A 15445-nucleotide genomic window follows, 5' to 3' on the forward strand; every position below is an offset into this window, starting at 1 on the left:
CTTTTTATTTTATTTTTTAAAAACAGAATTTCTTATTTTTCCCTGTGTATAATACATCAATAGGGAACCGACAATTCTGTGATGTTTCCAATTTTCAGCATTTTTTATTTTTCTGGAATTTTGTTGGTGCAAGGGCATTTTTGTCATTTCACGTTTTGCACACTGGACGCCGTGGGGTGTGCCGGGTGTGTCAGTGAATTGGTTGGGGCATTTCATTGAGTCTAGGACTCTTTGAAATACAAGGTTAGTCATTCTCTCATTTTTCGGTTTTTCGGACCGGACGGTCCCGTGTGGGACCCGCTACCGGTATTGTTATGCACGGGGATTTTAGTTGGGTCCATTTGCATTTCACACATTTTATTTTATGTGTTTTAAGTGGCATTTTATGGTGGTGTAGTGTATATATTTATGTGGTGTAAGATTTAAGCAAAAAGAAAAAAAGAAAAGAAAAGGATGGTGGTGGGACCCACCACCCACTCATTTTGTGACTTAGAGACCACAATTGGGTCTCATATCTCACCTCTCCCGTACATCTCTCGCTCCTCTCCTTTCTTTGCAAATTTTTCTTCTATTTTCATAATCAAACTTCAAGCTTTGATTCCATCTTCAATACTTGGAATTTTGGAGTGCCGTTTGAGGCAAAACGGAGAGCACGACGAGCTCTACGCGTGAGTACCATCAATTTCAGCTTCGAGAACCCTTTGGATTTCAAAATTTGTGACCCATTTTAAGGGTTTTGCATCAATTTGAGGTAGGGGTCCTTAATTCATGTTTTTCTTACTCTTTGGTGAATTATATCTCATAAAGTGTTGCAAGCATGTTTAATTTGAATGTTAATTGTCTTAAAGATCTTCTAAATGTTATTTAGAAAATGCATGATTATGTATATGGGTTGTTTGGTGTGAAAAACATGCTTAGATGTTGTTGTGTTATGTGTAATGTGTTGATAAATTACTCGAGATGATGAATATGGAATATGCTTAATTGTGTAGTGTAATTTCTCTAAATTCTATGACATTGAAAGCATGGGTCATATACATGTGCATATCATTGGGTTATTATGAAGGGAATTGTTTTGAAATGAAAATGAGAAATTTTGGGAAAGTTTTTTATTAGAGTGTTTTATGAAAACCCGATCGCTGCGGAGGTACCAAATGACCGGAAGGTTAATATAGCCTAGAGAGAACTAGGGAGATTGCTCTAGCGTGGTTGAGCTAGATGGGCCCCATAATGATGCCGCGGAGGTACTAAGGGTCATGGACACTAGTCAATCCTTCTCTCATGTCGCTGCGTGGTCACCAAAGGGCGGGTTATATTAATAGTTTGAAAGTGACGATTTTAAATGTGAAAATGAGGAGCGACATCGACATGCATTGCACTCCCATTGCATTATATTGTGTATATTTGAGATTGATTGTTATGTGATGATGTCCCAACATTGTATGATCCCCATTCCCATTGCTCTATTCTATATTTGGATTCACGGGAACACAAGAGGCATGTCTTAAGTGCCACCTACTGAGCAAATCGTTCACCCCATCATATTCTACATTTTTTTCAGGACATGGCAAGGGATTGGTGGATGATAATCCACCACAGAACTAAGGGAACTTGAAGAGTATTTTGAATGTATTTTGTAGAATTTGAACTTATTTTGTAAAGCACATGATGTGAAATGTATTAAGCTCAATTAGCATGTAAAGGATGATGTAACTAGAAGTTTGAATCCATTTTGATGTAAGTTGTCCATGATGTAAAGCATAAGTTTAAAACTCATGTAATTAATTTCAATGATATTTTCTGTGATTATGTGTTGGTATCCTAGTATGCGACTGTTAAGTAACTCAGTTTTGGTAACTTATTTCGAGTTAAGGTCATTGTAAAGTCTCCATTTCAGTTTCCCTTTCATTTTCAATGTGCAGCAGATCAATTACAGGATCAGGACTCGAAGGAGTCATTTCGGTCGACCGAAATGGTTCATCGGTCGATCGAACCGTTTTCAGCTCTCGGGATCACCTGCTTCGGTTGACCAAAATGGCTCATCGGTCAACCAAACCATTCACATGCTCTCAGGATCTCTGCTTCGGTCGAATGAAGGGGGGTTTCGGTCGACCGATTTGGAAGGGTTTGCTTTGGCCGACCAAAGCTCCACTTCAGTCGACCGAAGTGAGTTTGTTTGTTCCAATTTGCTCTTCTCGTCAATGTATCCGTCTATCGAGCCTTAGGAATTTGCTTTGATCTTCATGAAAGCCTAGTGACTACCTAGGGATGATCCTAAGGGTGATGTTGTGACACTTGAAATAATGAGTTTGACATTGATGACCTCGGGTTCGAGTCAGGACCCGACTAATGGTTCGGACCTCCGGGTTCGGGTTGTTACAAGAATGGTATCAGAGCAAGGTTTGAAAACCTATAGGACGATGGGTAGAGGCCTGTATAGGATTGCATGGGATGTTGATTGCATTGTTTATGTGACTATTTGCTACGTGCTTATTACTTGAAGAAGCATGTTTAACTGCTTATGTGCTTACGTGCTTAAATGTTTATATTAGAATACTTCTTGCCTAGTTTTGTATACTAAGTGTCATTACGGCATCATTTCATGTTGAGTCAACCGCAGTGGACCTTAGTGTCTTGTTATTGAACCATTTTCTCGTTTTATAGCACGATGTCACGGCGTAAGGAACCCAGAGAAGTTGGCCCTAGGCCGACTAGGGGTGATGTTGGCAAGAGCTCCAGCTCCAATCCGGAGGAACTAAATGATGAGGATACCCTTCTTAGGGATTTGATTCCCTAAGAAATATCCCCACAAAGAGGGATAATGTTGAAGCACCCGTAGAAGTGGGTGAGGGTTCTGCGACACTGGAGTTGAATCGATTGCTGCAAAGTGCCGTGAGGGCAGCAGTTACTGCTTAGCCGCAATTAGCACCACAACCTACAGTTCAAGTTGAGGAGACTCCAGCTCAGAAGTGTCTCAAGATCATTATGGGATTTTCTCAGTTGATGCTAGTCATGTTTGAGGGCAGTGCGGATCCAATAGTAGTAGACGACTACATGGATCAAGTTGAAACTCAGTTGACCTCAACAGATGTGACAGAGGATCATTTGAAGATCATCCTAGCAACCTACAAGTTTGCCAAGGATGCTAAGCTTTGGTGGAAATCGATCACGAGTCAGGATGGTATAGTAGTGGCTTATGGGTCTCGACAGTTAAAGACTCATGAGTACAACTACCCTACTCATGATCTGGAGTTAGCGGTAGTCGTGTTTACACTGAAGTGTTAGAGACACTATTTGTATGGTGAGAGATTCGAGGTATTCTCGGATCACAAGAGTCTCAAGTACCTTTTCTCCCAAAAGGACTTGAAGAACAGACAGAGACGATGGGTTGAATTTTTGTAAGATTACAATTTTGATTTGCAGTATCATCAGGGCAAGGCAAATATGGTAGCAGATGCCTTAAGCAGGAAATCTTGTTGAACTTTGGCCGGATTAGCTATTCGGAAATGGAATATGCTTAATGATCTGGCGGAGATGGGATTGTATTGTGTTGATGATGATGGTTGTGATGAATCGGCATTCTTGTTTAGTCTTGTGGGTCAGCCTACTCTTGTTGTAAGAGTGATTGAGTCACAGAGACAGGACTCAGATTTAGATGTCATCCATGCTTTAATTTCCAGTGGTGAGACGGTGAAGGATTGAACCTTGCATGCAGATGGGGGTCTATAGTTCAGGGGTTTGTTGGTAGTTCCCATAGTTTGTCGGGAGGACGTCTTACTGGAGTTTCACACTTTCCACTTTGTAGTTCATCCAGGTGGTACTAAGATGTATCACAATTTGAGGCGTCAGTATTGGTGGAATGGGATGAAGAAGAATGTTGCATAGTTTGTGGCTAGATGCCTTACCTTTCAACAGGTGAAGGCCGAGCATCAGAATCCGGCTGGGTTGTTGCAACCATTTCCTGTAGCACAATGGAAATGGGAGCAGATTGCTATGGATTTTGTGACAGGTCTTCCAAGGTCACGGAGAGGCAATGAAACCGTATGGGTCATCATTGATAGATTGACCAAGACGGCTCACTTCTTACCTATTAAGACAACTAATGATACAGAGGCACTTGGTAATATTTGCGTGAAGGAGATTGTAAGGTTACCTGGAGTCCCAATAACCATTGTCTCAGATAGGGATGCCAAGTTCACTTCGAAGTTCTGGGAAGGACTTCAAGCAGCGTCTGGTTCAGCGTTGCATCTTAGTACGGCATTCCATCCATAGACAGACGGCCAGTCAGAGCGTACTATCCAGATCTTGGAGGATATGCTTCGAGCATGTGTGCTTAACTTGGGTGGCAGTTGGGAGGACCACCTTCCACTCATTGAGTTTGCATACAACAACAGTTATCAGGCAAGCATTGAGATGGCTCCTTTTGAGGCATTGTATGGAAGACCCTGTAGATCTCCAGTTTGTTGGACTGAGGTAGGCGAGACAGTTGCCTTAGGACCTAATATGGTACTCGAGACTATCGAAAAGATTAAGCTGATCAAACAGAGATTGCTTATAGCTCAAAGCCAACAAAAGAGCTATGCAGGTAGGCGGAGACAACCGCTATCTTTTGAGGTGGGAGACCACTTTTTTTTACGGGTTTCTCCATGGAAGGGTTTAATGAGGTTCGGGAAGAGTGGCAAGTTATTGCCATGATTCATTGGACAGTTTGAGATTTTGAATCGTGTAGGAGAAGTTGCCTACAGACTTGTTTTGCCACCACAAATGGACAGGGTTCACAATGTTTTTCATGTATTGATGTTACGGAAGTACAAACCAGATCTATCTCATATTTTGGATTGGGTTGACGTGATTATTGATGAAGATGTCTCCTATGAAGAGGGACCGGTGCAGATCCTTGACATCCAGTAGAAGGTGTTAAGGGGTAAGACAGTACAGTTAGTGAAAGTTCTTTGGAGATACCACGGAGTCGAAGAAGCTACTTAGGAGCTTGAACAACAGGTTCGCTCCAAGTACCCAGAGTTATTTTCTTCCCCATTGCTTAATTTCGGGGACAAAATCCTTTTAAGTTGGGGAGATTGTGATGTTTCCAATTTTCAGCATTTTTCATTTTTCTGGAATTTTGTTGGTGCAAGGGCATTTTCGTCATTTCATGTTTTACACACCGGACGCCGTGGGGTGTGCCGGGTGTGTCGGTGAATTGGTTGGGACATTTCATTGAGTCCAGGACTCTTTGAAATGCAAGGTTAGTCATTCTCTCATTTTTCAATTTTTCGGATCGGACGGTACCGTGTGGGACCCACTACCGGTATTGTTGTGCATGGTGATTTTAGTTGGGTCCATTTGCATTTCACACATTTTATTTTATGTGTTTTAAGTGGCATTTTATGGTGGTGTAGTGTATGTATTTATGTGGTGTAAGATTTAAGCAAAAAGAAAAAGAGAAAAGGAAAGGATGGTGGTGGGACCCACCACCCACTCATTTAGTGACTTATAGACCACAATTGGGTCTCAAATCTCACCTCTCCCGTAAGTCTCTCTCTCCTCTCCTTTCTTTGCAAATTTTTCTTCCATTTTCATAATCAAACTTCAAGCTTTGATTCCATCTTCAATACTTGGAATTTTGGAGTGCCGTTTGAGGCAAAACGGAGAGCACAACGAGCTCTACGCGTGAGTACCATCAATTTCAACTTTGAGACCCCCTTTGGATTTCAAAATTTGTGACCCATTTAAGGGTTTTATATCAATTTGAGGTAGGGGTCCTTAATTCATGTTTTTCATGCTCTTTGGTGAATTATATCTCATAAAATGTTGCAAGCATGTTTAATTTGAATGTTAATTGTCTTAAAGATCTTCTAAATGTTGTTTAGAAAATGCATGATTATGTATATGGGTTGTTTGGTGTGAAAATTATGCTTAGATGTTGTTGTGTTATGTGTAATGGGTTGATAAATTACTCGAGATGATGAATATGGAATATGCTTAATTGTGTAGTGTAATTTCTCCAAATTCTATGACATTGAAAGCATGGGTCATATACATGTGCATATCGTTGGGTTATTATGAAGGGAATTGTTTTGAAATGAAAATAGGGAATTTTGGGAAAGTTTTTTATTAAAGTGTTTTATGAAAACCTGGTCGCCGAGGGGGTACCAAAGGGCTGGAAGGTTAATATAGCCTAGAGGGAACTAGGGAGATTGCTCTAGCGTGGTTGAGCTAGATGGGCCCCATAATGATGCTGCGGGGGTACCAAAGGTCAAGGACACTAGCCAATCCTTCTCTCATGTTGCTGCGGGGTTACCAAAGGGCGGGTTATATTAACAGTTTGAAAGTGACGATTTTGAATGTGAAAATGGGGAGCGACATCGACATGCATTGCACTCCCATTGCATCATATTGTGTATATTTGAGATTGATTGTTTTGTGATGATGTCTCGACATTATATGATCCCCATTCCCATTGCTCTATTCTATGTTTGGATTCACGGGGACACAAGAGGCATGTCTTAAGTGCCACCTACTGAGAAAATTGTTTACCCCATCATATTTTACATTTTTTTCAGGACATGGTAAAGAATTGGCGGATGATAATCCACCACAGAAGTAAGGGAACTTGAAGAGTATTTTGAATGTACTTTGTACAATTTGAACTTATTTTGTAAAGCACATGATGTGAAATGTATTAAGTTCATTTGGCATGTAAAGGATGATGTAACTAGAAGTTTGAATCCATTTTGATGTCAGTTGTCCATGATGTAGAGCATAAGTTTAAAACTCGTGTAATTAATTTCAATGATATTTTATGTGATCATGTGTTGGTATCCTAGTATGCGACTATTAAATAACTCAGTTTTGGTAACTTATTTCGAGTTAAGATCATTGTAAAGTCTCCATTTCAGTTTCCCTTTCATTTTCAATGTGTAGCAAATCAATTGCATGATCAGGACTCAAATGATTCATTTTGGTCAACCGAAATGGTTCATCGGTCGACCGAACCGTTTTTAGCTCTCGGGATCACCTGTTTCGGTCGACCGAAATGGCTCATCGGTCGACCGAACCATTCACATGCTCTTAGGATCTCTGCTTCGGTCGACCGAAGAGGGGTTTCGGTCGACCGATTTGGAAGGGTTTGCTTCGGCTGACCGAAGTGAGTTTGTTTGGTCCAATTTGTTCTTCTCGTCAATGTATCCGTCTCTCGAGCCTTAGGAATTTGCTTTGATCTTCGTGAAAGCCAAGTGATGACCTAGGGATGATCCTAAGGGTGATGTTGTGACACTTGAAATGATGAGTTTGACGTTGATGACCTCGGGTTCGAGTCAGGACCCGGCTAAAGGTTCGGACCTCCGGGTTCGGGTCGTTACAAATTCAGTATATATATTTATTATATATATATTTTCTGATACAATTTGACAAACACTACTCTTTTACTTTAGTATTTAAAGAACCAATAATCTCCTCTGATCCTTAATGGTTATGCTTTATTTTTGCACCATGTGATCTCTGATTGTGTAGTTTTTTTTAATTGTTTTGGTAATTTTCATATGATGTTTTTCTTATTATGGCCTATCATTTCATTTTCTTTATCTTTCTCTTTGCTAGCTTTTATCATGGCCTGAGAAAAGTTCAAAGAATATTGTGATGTTTCTAATTTTCAGCATTTTTCAATTTTCCAAAAACTTTGTCGCGCAAGGGTATTTCGGTCTTTTCACATTTCGTGTACGGGTATTTTAGCTGAGTCCACTTGCATTTCGTATATTTTATTTTATGAGATTTATGTGGCATTTACTTGGTGGTGTATTACATGTATATAGGTGGTGAAAAATAAAAGTAAAGGAAAAAGGAAAAGTCAAAGGTTGGTGGTGGGACCCACCACCATTGTTTAAGTGGTCTAGAGACCACCTTTGCTCCTTCATTTTTCTCTCTCACTCCCATAACTTCTTCCTCTCACTTATTTCTCTTTTTTTTTTTTTTTTCTTTTCTTTTTGAGAAGCAAACTTTGAAGCTTGATTCCATTCTCATTTCTTGGTGATTTTGAGGTCGTTGAAGGCGAAACGGAGAGCACGACGAGTTCTACGCGTGAGTATCAACAATTTCAGATTTGGTGCTTCCTTTGGATTTTGAAAATCTAGACCCATTTCGAGGGTTTTGCTCAAATTCGAGGTAGGGGCCCTTAATCCATGAAGTCTTGTGCTTTAGTGAGTTAATCTACTTGATTTGTGTCTTAGAATGCTTAATTATGTTAATTATAGTTTAAATTGAATTGATTGAGATATGTGAACATGTGAGAATGTGTGTTAAATAGGTTGTATGAAAAGCATGCTTATTTGTTGAGTTCCTATGTCTATTATGTTGTTAACATGCTATAAATGATGTATAAGAACATGCTTAATTGTGTTGTGAGAAATTTCTTACTATCATTGTAATAAAAGTATGAGACACATATGCACATCATTGGGTTTACATGGAAGGAATCGTTTTGAATTGAAGAAAAAAAAAAAAAAAAAAAAAAATGGATTTTGAGGAAGAAGTTTGATTAAAGTGTTTTGTGAAAACCCGGTCGCCGCGGGGGTACCGAAGAGCCGAAAGGTTGATATAGCCTAGAGGGAACTAGGGAGATTGCCCTAGCGTGGTTGAGCTAGTTGGGCCACATAATGACGCCGCGGGAGTACCAAAGGTCAGGGACACTAGCCAATCCTTCTCTCGTGTCGCTGCGGGGTCACCAAAGGGCGGGTTATATTAACAGTTTACAAGTGATGGTTTTGATTATGAAAACGGGGAGCGACATCGGCATGCATTGCATTCCCATTGTATTATGTTACTTATGTTGAGATTGATTATTATGTTGGGGTTTCCCTACATGGCCTGATCCCCATTCCCATTGCTCTATTCTATATTTAGATTCACGGGGACACAAGAAGCGTGTCTTAAGTGCTACCTACTGAGCAATCCGCTCACCCCATTATAATTATCATTTTTCAGATTACGGAAAGGAACCGGCGGATGAAAATCCACCCCAATTATGACGGAGTGATCGAAGTTCACTATTTTGTCATTTTGTATTTTGGCCATTCTCTTGTATACTCAATGTCTTGGAAATGTAATCAGTGTTAACATTTATGGCCATGTAATTTAAGAATGAAGCTTACCTTTTATTTGATGTATATGAAACTGATGGAATCATTGTATATGTATAAATTTCCATGAAACTATACTAGGTGTCATAGTACATCGGTTGTGTGATGATATTCTACTTCATGGCCGTAGAATGACCCATTTTAGATTGTTTTGTTCAAGTTCGGAGCATTCTGAAGTCTTCAGCTCAGTTTTCTTTTATTTCTATTAGTGCAGCATCTCAGTAACAAGTTCTAGGCTCGGAAGAGCCATTTCGGTCGACCGAAATGGCACATCGGTTGACCGAACCACCTGCAGACTCTCAGCATCTCCCTCTTCGGTCGACCGAAATGGGGTTCGGTCGACCGAACTGTTTTTAGGCTCTCGGGATCTCTTGTTTCGGTCGACCGAAATGGGGTTCGGTCGACCGAACCACCCTCTCACTCTCGGGATCTCACTCTTGGCCTTCATGTTTTGAAAAGGGCTTGCTTCGGTCGACCAAAACTCCACTTCGGTCGACCGAAATGCATTTGTTGGCCCACTTTGCTCTTCTCTCGATCTTCCTCTACTCTCGACTCTTGGGAATTTGTTTTGATCATTTAGGAGAGCCTAGTTTGATCCTAAGGATGACGTTTTGACGCTAAAATGGATGAGTTTGACCTAGGTGACCTTAGGGTATAGTAAGTACCCAGCTAACAGTTCGGGCCTTCGGGTTCAGGTCGTTACAAATTTGGTGACTTATGATTATGAAGTCGTAAGAAGATTCATTGTTTAATTATCTTGAGGTTGTTGAATGTAATGATTGTCGAATAGTGCGGTTGGTGGTCGCTTGTACTGTTAGGTGATGATGTAGTTAAGTATTTGGTAGCAAGTATTTGATTTGTCAGGGATGTATTGATTAGAGTTGAAATTGATTGAGAGATGGATGGGATTCTTTGTTTGTGGTTTTGTGTGTGTTCTTTAGAGGATGAGTTATGATTGGATGTAGTCTTAATTTATGATTTGGTAACCGTTTTTCTTTTGGGCTAGGAGCTTTTCGTGGCAGTGTTGAGTGGATCGATGTCCGTTATGAGTTAGGTGTATGGTCTGGTTGGTCTTGTGTTATGATGTGGTGAGAGTTGGTTAACCGCAGTGGTTTCTGTGGCGGTATTAGTGGCACCCGATGTCAAAGGTAATAATGTCGTTGAGTTCATAGTCTTGGAGTTATGTGAGGTGTTCTTCGAGAGTGTGTGACTGTGGGCCTTCTTCATAAGGAGGGTAGATTTCGAGGACGAAATCTCTTTAAGGAGGGTAGATTGTGATGTTTCTGATTTTCAGCATTTTTCAATTTTCCAGAAATTTTGTCGCCGTAAGGGTATTTCGGTCTTTTCACGTTTCGCGTATAGGTATTTTAGTTAAGTCCACTTGCATTTCGTATATTTTATTTTATGAGATTTATGTGGCATTTACTTGGTGGTGTATTATATGTATATAGTTGGTGAAAAACAAAAGTAAAGGAAAAAGGAAAAGTCAAAGGTTGGTGGTGGGACCCACCACCATTGTTTAAGTGGTCTAAAGACCACCTTTGCTCCTTCATTTTTCTCTCTCACTCTCGTAACTTCTTTGTCTCTCTCATTTCTCTTTTTTTTTTTCTTTTCTTTTTGAGAAGCAAACTTTGAAGCTTGATTCCATTCTCATTTCTTGGTGATTTTGAGTGTCGTTTAAGGCGAAACGGAGAGCACGACGAGTTCTACGCGTGAGTACCAACAATTTCAGATTTGGTGCTTCCTTTGGATTCTGAAAATCTAGACCCATTTCGAGGGTTTTGCTCAAATTCGAGGTAGGGGCCCTTAATCCATGAAATCTTGTGCTTTAGTGAGTTGATCTACTTGATTTGTGTCTTAGAATGCTTAATTATGTTAATTATAGTTTAAATTGAATTGATTGAGATATGTGAACATGTGAGAATGTGTGTTAAATAGGTTGTATGAAAAGCATGCTTATTTGTTGAGTTCCTATGTCTATTATGTTGTTAACATGCTATAAATGATGTATGAGAACATGCTTAATTGTGTTGTGAGAAATTTCTTACTATCATTGTAATAAAAGTATGAGACACATATGCACATCATTGGGTTTACATGGAAGGAATCGTTTTGAATTGAAAAAAAAAAAAAAAAAAAAAAAAAAAAAAAAAAAAAAAAAGGAGGTATTTTAGGGAAGAAGTTTGATTAAAGTATTTTGTGAAAACCCGGTCGCCGCGGGGGTACCAAAGGGCCGGAAGGTTAATATAGCCTAGAGGGAACTAGGGAGATTGTCTTTACGTGGTTGAGCTAGTTGGGCCCCATAATGACGCCGCGGGGGTACCAAGGGTCAGGGACACTAGCCAATCCTTCTCTCGTGTCGCTGCGGGGTTACCAAAGGGCGAGTTATATTAACAGTTTACAAGTGATGGTTTTGATTATGAAAACGGGGAGCGACATCGGCATGCATTGCATTCCCATTGTATTATGTTACTTATGTTAAGATTGATTATTATGTTGGGGTTTCCCTACATGGCCTGATCCCCATTCCTATTGCTCTATTCTATGTTTAGATTCACGGGGACATAAGAAGCGTGTCTTAAGTGCTACCTACTGAGTAATCCGCTCACCCTATTATAATTATCATTTTTCAGGTTACGGAAAGGAACCGGCGGATGAAAATCCACCCCAATTATGACGGAGTGATCGAAGTTCACTATTTTGTCACTTTGTATTTTGGCCATTCTCTTGTATACTCAATGTCTTGGAAATGTAATTAGTGTTAACATTTATGGCCATGTGATTTAAGAATGAAGCTTACCTTTTATTTGATGTATATGAAAGTGATGGAATCATTAATTGTATATGTATAAATTTCCATGAAACTGTACTAGGTGTCATAGTACATCGGTTGTGTGATGATATTCTACTTCATGGCCGTAGAATGACCCATTTTAGATTATTTTGTTCAAGTTCGGAGCATTCTGAAGTCTTCATCTCAGTTTTCTTTCATTTCTATTAGTGCAGCATCTCAGTAATAGGTTCTAGGCTCGGAAGAGCCATTTCGGTCAACCGAAATGGCACATCGGTCGACCAAACCACCTGCAGACTCTTAGCATCTCCCTCTTCGGTCGACCGAAATGGGGTTCGGTCGACCGAACTATTTTCAGGCTCTCGGGATCTCCTGTTTCGGTCGACCGAAATGGGGTTCGGTCGACCGAACCACCCTCTCACTCTCGGGATCTCACTCTTGGCCTTCATGTTTTGAAAAGGGCTTGCTTCGGTCGACCGAAGCTCCACTTCGGTCGACCGAAATGCATTTGTTGGCCCACTTTGCTCTTCTTTCCATGTTCCTTTACTCTCGACTCTTGGGAATTTGTTTTGAGCCCTTATGGAACTTAATGATGATAAAAAAAGGTGACGTTTGACGCTAGAAATGATGAGATTGACCTAGTGATCTCGGGTTCGAGTCAGGACCCGGTTAACGGTTCGGACCTCCGGGTTTGGGTCGTTACAAATATGTCCAGCCAAAACTATATATATATAGGTCCTGGTTCGGGGTCCTACTGGACCGGCCCGGCCCGGCCCAAACCGAACCATTTATATATATATATATATATATATATATATATATATATATATATATATATATATATAAATGGTTCGGTTTGGGCCGGGCCGGTCCAGTAGGACCCCAAACCAGGACCAGACTGTAAAATTACGGTTTATTAATTTTGGGCCCAAGACCGGACCAAACCGCTATACAACTAGTCCAAATCGTCCAGTTCAGTTCGGTCCGGTCCGATTTTTCAGTTTATCGGATTTTTTGAGCACCCCTAATTGTGAGCATAATAGAAATGTGTTTTCTGCACTTATCCTAATTATTAATCAATTAAGTTTATTTGATATTACAATTTAAGGTAAATCACATCCCATATTTGGGTTAAAGACAAGTAGATACAAGGTAGACACGTTTTGGACAATGACACATTTCAAGTTTGGTAAATTGAACAATGACACCCCAAATCAAATTAAAAGTACCTTGTTACCTTTTGACTTATGAAATTTTCATTTTAACTTTCTCAAAGCATTGGTCAATCATTATAGGTAGTTTGGATAAATGAATAGTGTTTTTTTCTTATTCACATTAAATTTTGATCAAAGTTCATAAATTTGAAAAGTGTTGCATTTGATTCCATCTCTAAGTAATAAGACCTCCCAAAATTCTTCTTCTGTTTTTTTTTTTTTTTTATGTATAATTTTCTCTTAATAAAATTGGTAAGTACTGGTCCATTATAACTAAAAAAAAAAAAAATTCATCTGTAAGTAGCTCCATGGGAACTTCCATTTTACTCAAAAGGGAATTGGGACTGCTGATACGGGCCTTTTTTACTACCGTTTATTCCGGGAAGTTTCCAGGTTTATGGGGGGAAGCTGCACTGAATTTTCTTTTCATTGTGTACGAAGGTTTAACTAGACAAAGCAAATGGACTCTTTATAAATAGAAGCGAGCTCGGTGACGGTATATGCATGCTCAATCGGCATGCATATTCAACAGCCATATATATGTGCACACATATAAAGCAATCTACTTCAACTACCTATAACTGTAGTTGTCTTAGAATGGATGAGAGGTTGAGGGCGGCTGCTCAAGAGGGAAACATCCAACTTTTGTACACATTAATTCAAGAGGATCCAAATATTTTGGAGCGCAATATGGATGAGAATTTGTTAGCTGATACTCCTTTACATGTGGCTGCATCAACGGGTAACCTTCAATTTGCAGCAGAAGTCATGAAGTTGAAGCCGTCATATGCCAGGAAGCTCAACCCACGTGGCCTTAGCCCAATTCACGTTGCTCTACGAAGTAGTGGGGATGATCGCGTGGTCGAGTGGTTTGTCTCTGTTGATAGCAACTTGGTCCGTGATAAAGGAGGAGATGAGGGCATGACTTCTTTGCATTATGTGATTGCTCAAGGAAATGTTAATCTTTTGAGATCTTTTCTACTGTCTTGCCCAGACTCTATTGAAGATTTGACAACGAAACGTGAAACTGCCCTGCATATTGCCCTAAAATACTACGTTCCCAGGATTTTTGAGGCTTTGGTGGGATGGCTAAAGAAGGTCGACAAGGAAGACATCTTAAACTGCCCAGATGATGATGGCAACACCATCTTGCATATGGCCATATCCAAGAATCAAACTCAGGCAAGGGTACTCTTAATTATATATACAACCTGTCACGGTGATTTATCATATTCTCTGTGGTGTTCTTTTAGAATTCTTTTAGTTGTATATATATGCAGGCATATTAATTGGAGTATATATATATTAACTAATGCCTTGATAAGATATATATATATATATATCCACTGTGCAATCAGGCTGTGAGATTGTTATTAGGCAGAGAAATGATTAGAAAGATCAAGGTAAATGCGAAGAATGATATGGGCTTAACAGCTTTGGACATCTTTCAACTTCCAATGGAATTGGACATCAACACAGAGATCGGAGATATGCTATGCCGAGCTAAAGCATTGAGAGGAATATTTATTAAACATGATGATTCCCTTGAAGAATTAGATAAATTAGACAAGTACTGTTCTGGACTGGGTGCAAACAAGGACATGTCTCAGGCGGTATTGACTGTGGCCGTACTAATTGCACAGCCACATTCCAAGCTGCGCTCAGCCCACCTGGTGGAATCTGGCAAGATGACAGAGGACCACATTTTGTAGGGAAGTCAACAATGACACAGGTGCAGTTCGATGTTTTCTATTTCTGGAACAGTGTTACCTTTTATGCGTCCATGAGCACAATCCGTCTCCACACGGAAGGACATTTTCTACTAAATATGTCCCAACTATTTCTCAGTGCCACCTATTGTTGCTCTGTGCTCCTTATCGCGCCCTACACTATACTCAGGATATTCTTAGACCTATTGTTGTTTCATTACTTTGGATTTTCCTTGATGTGCTTCGTCATCCGTACAGAACAAATCAAAGTACCATCCATCTTCCGAAAAAAGAAATTTGAAATACGATACATTCCTATCTTCCAATTTATAATATTTGCTATTATATATGTCGTTGCCATGTCAGCTACGTATCCCCCAAATTTTTATGTTAGATAATTTTGTAAGAAAAAACAATCAAGAATCTTGTCATTTCATTTTGAGATGATATTAATAAAGTAGTTACGATATGGATGTGATTGATAGACATTACTAGTCATACTCTTCTTTTCTATTTTTATTTTTATTGCGTTATCACCATCAATTGCTTGCCTCTTTAGTTATGCTCAGCTAGAACCACAATTGCTTGCCTATTTAG

The 15445-nt window shown here is 39.8% G+C and overlaps 1 protein-coding gene across 1 annotated transcript; it reads left to right on the top strand.

Annotated features, from left to right (window-relative positions):
* The first annotated feature begins 13736 nt into the window (after positions 1–13736).
* LOC132305455 (ankyrin repeat-containing protein BDA1-like) lies at positions 13737–14851 on the top strand. The gene is made up of 2 exons (XM_059803096.1): positions 13737–14327; positions 14498–14851. Exons 1-2 carry the CDS (start codon positions 13737–13739, stop codon positions 14849–14851), a joined length of 945 nt encoding a protein of 314 aa, XP_059659079.1.
* Positions 14852–15445: the final 594 nt, after the last annotated feature.

This window comes from Cornus florida, unplaced genomic scaffold, assembly GCF_030987335.1.
Source record: "Cornus florida cultivar Cherokee Brave unplaced genomic scaffold, ASM3098733v1 CherokeeBrave_3.0.0_Hap2_Chr04, whole genome shotgun sequence".
In the NCBI taxonomy this organism is placed as follows: domain Eukaryota; kingdom Viridiplantae; phylum Streptophyta; class Magnoliopsida; order Cornales; family Cornaceae; genus Cornus; species Cornus florida.

What these genes read in the sequence shown, in the direction of transcription:
- LOC132305455 (XM_059803096.1), top strand. Translation starts at nt 13,737, where the DNA reads ATGGATGAGAGGTTGAGGGCGGCTGCTCAAGAGGGAAACATCCAACTT. An exon ending in AGAATCAAACTCAGGCAAGG is followed by an intron (nt 14,328 to 14,497) that starts GTACTCTTAATT and finishes CTGTGCAATCAG; the next exon opens with GCTGTGAGATTGTTATTAGG.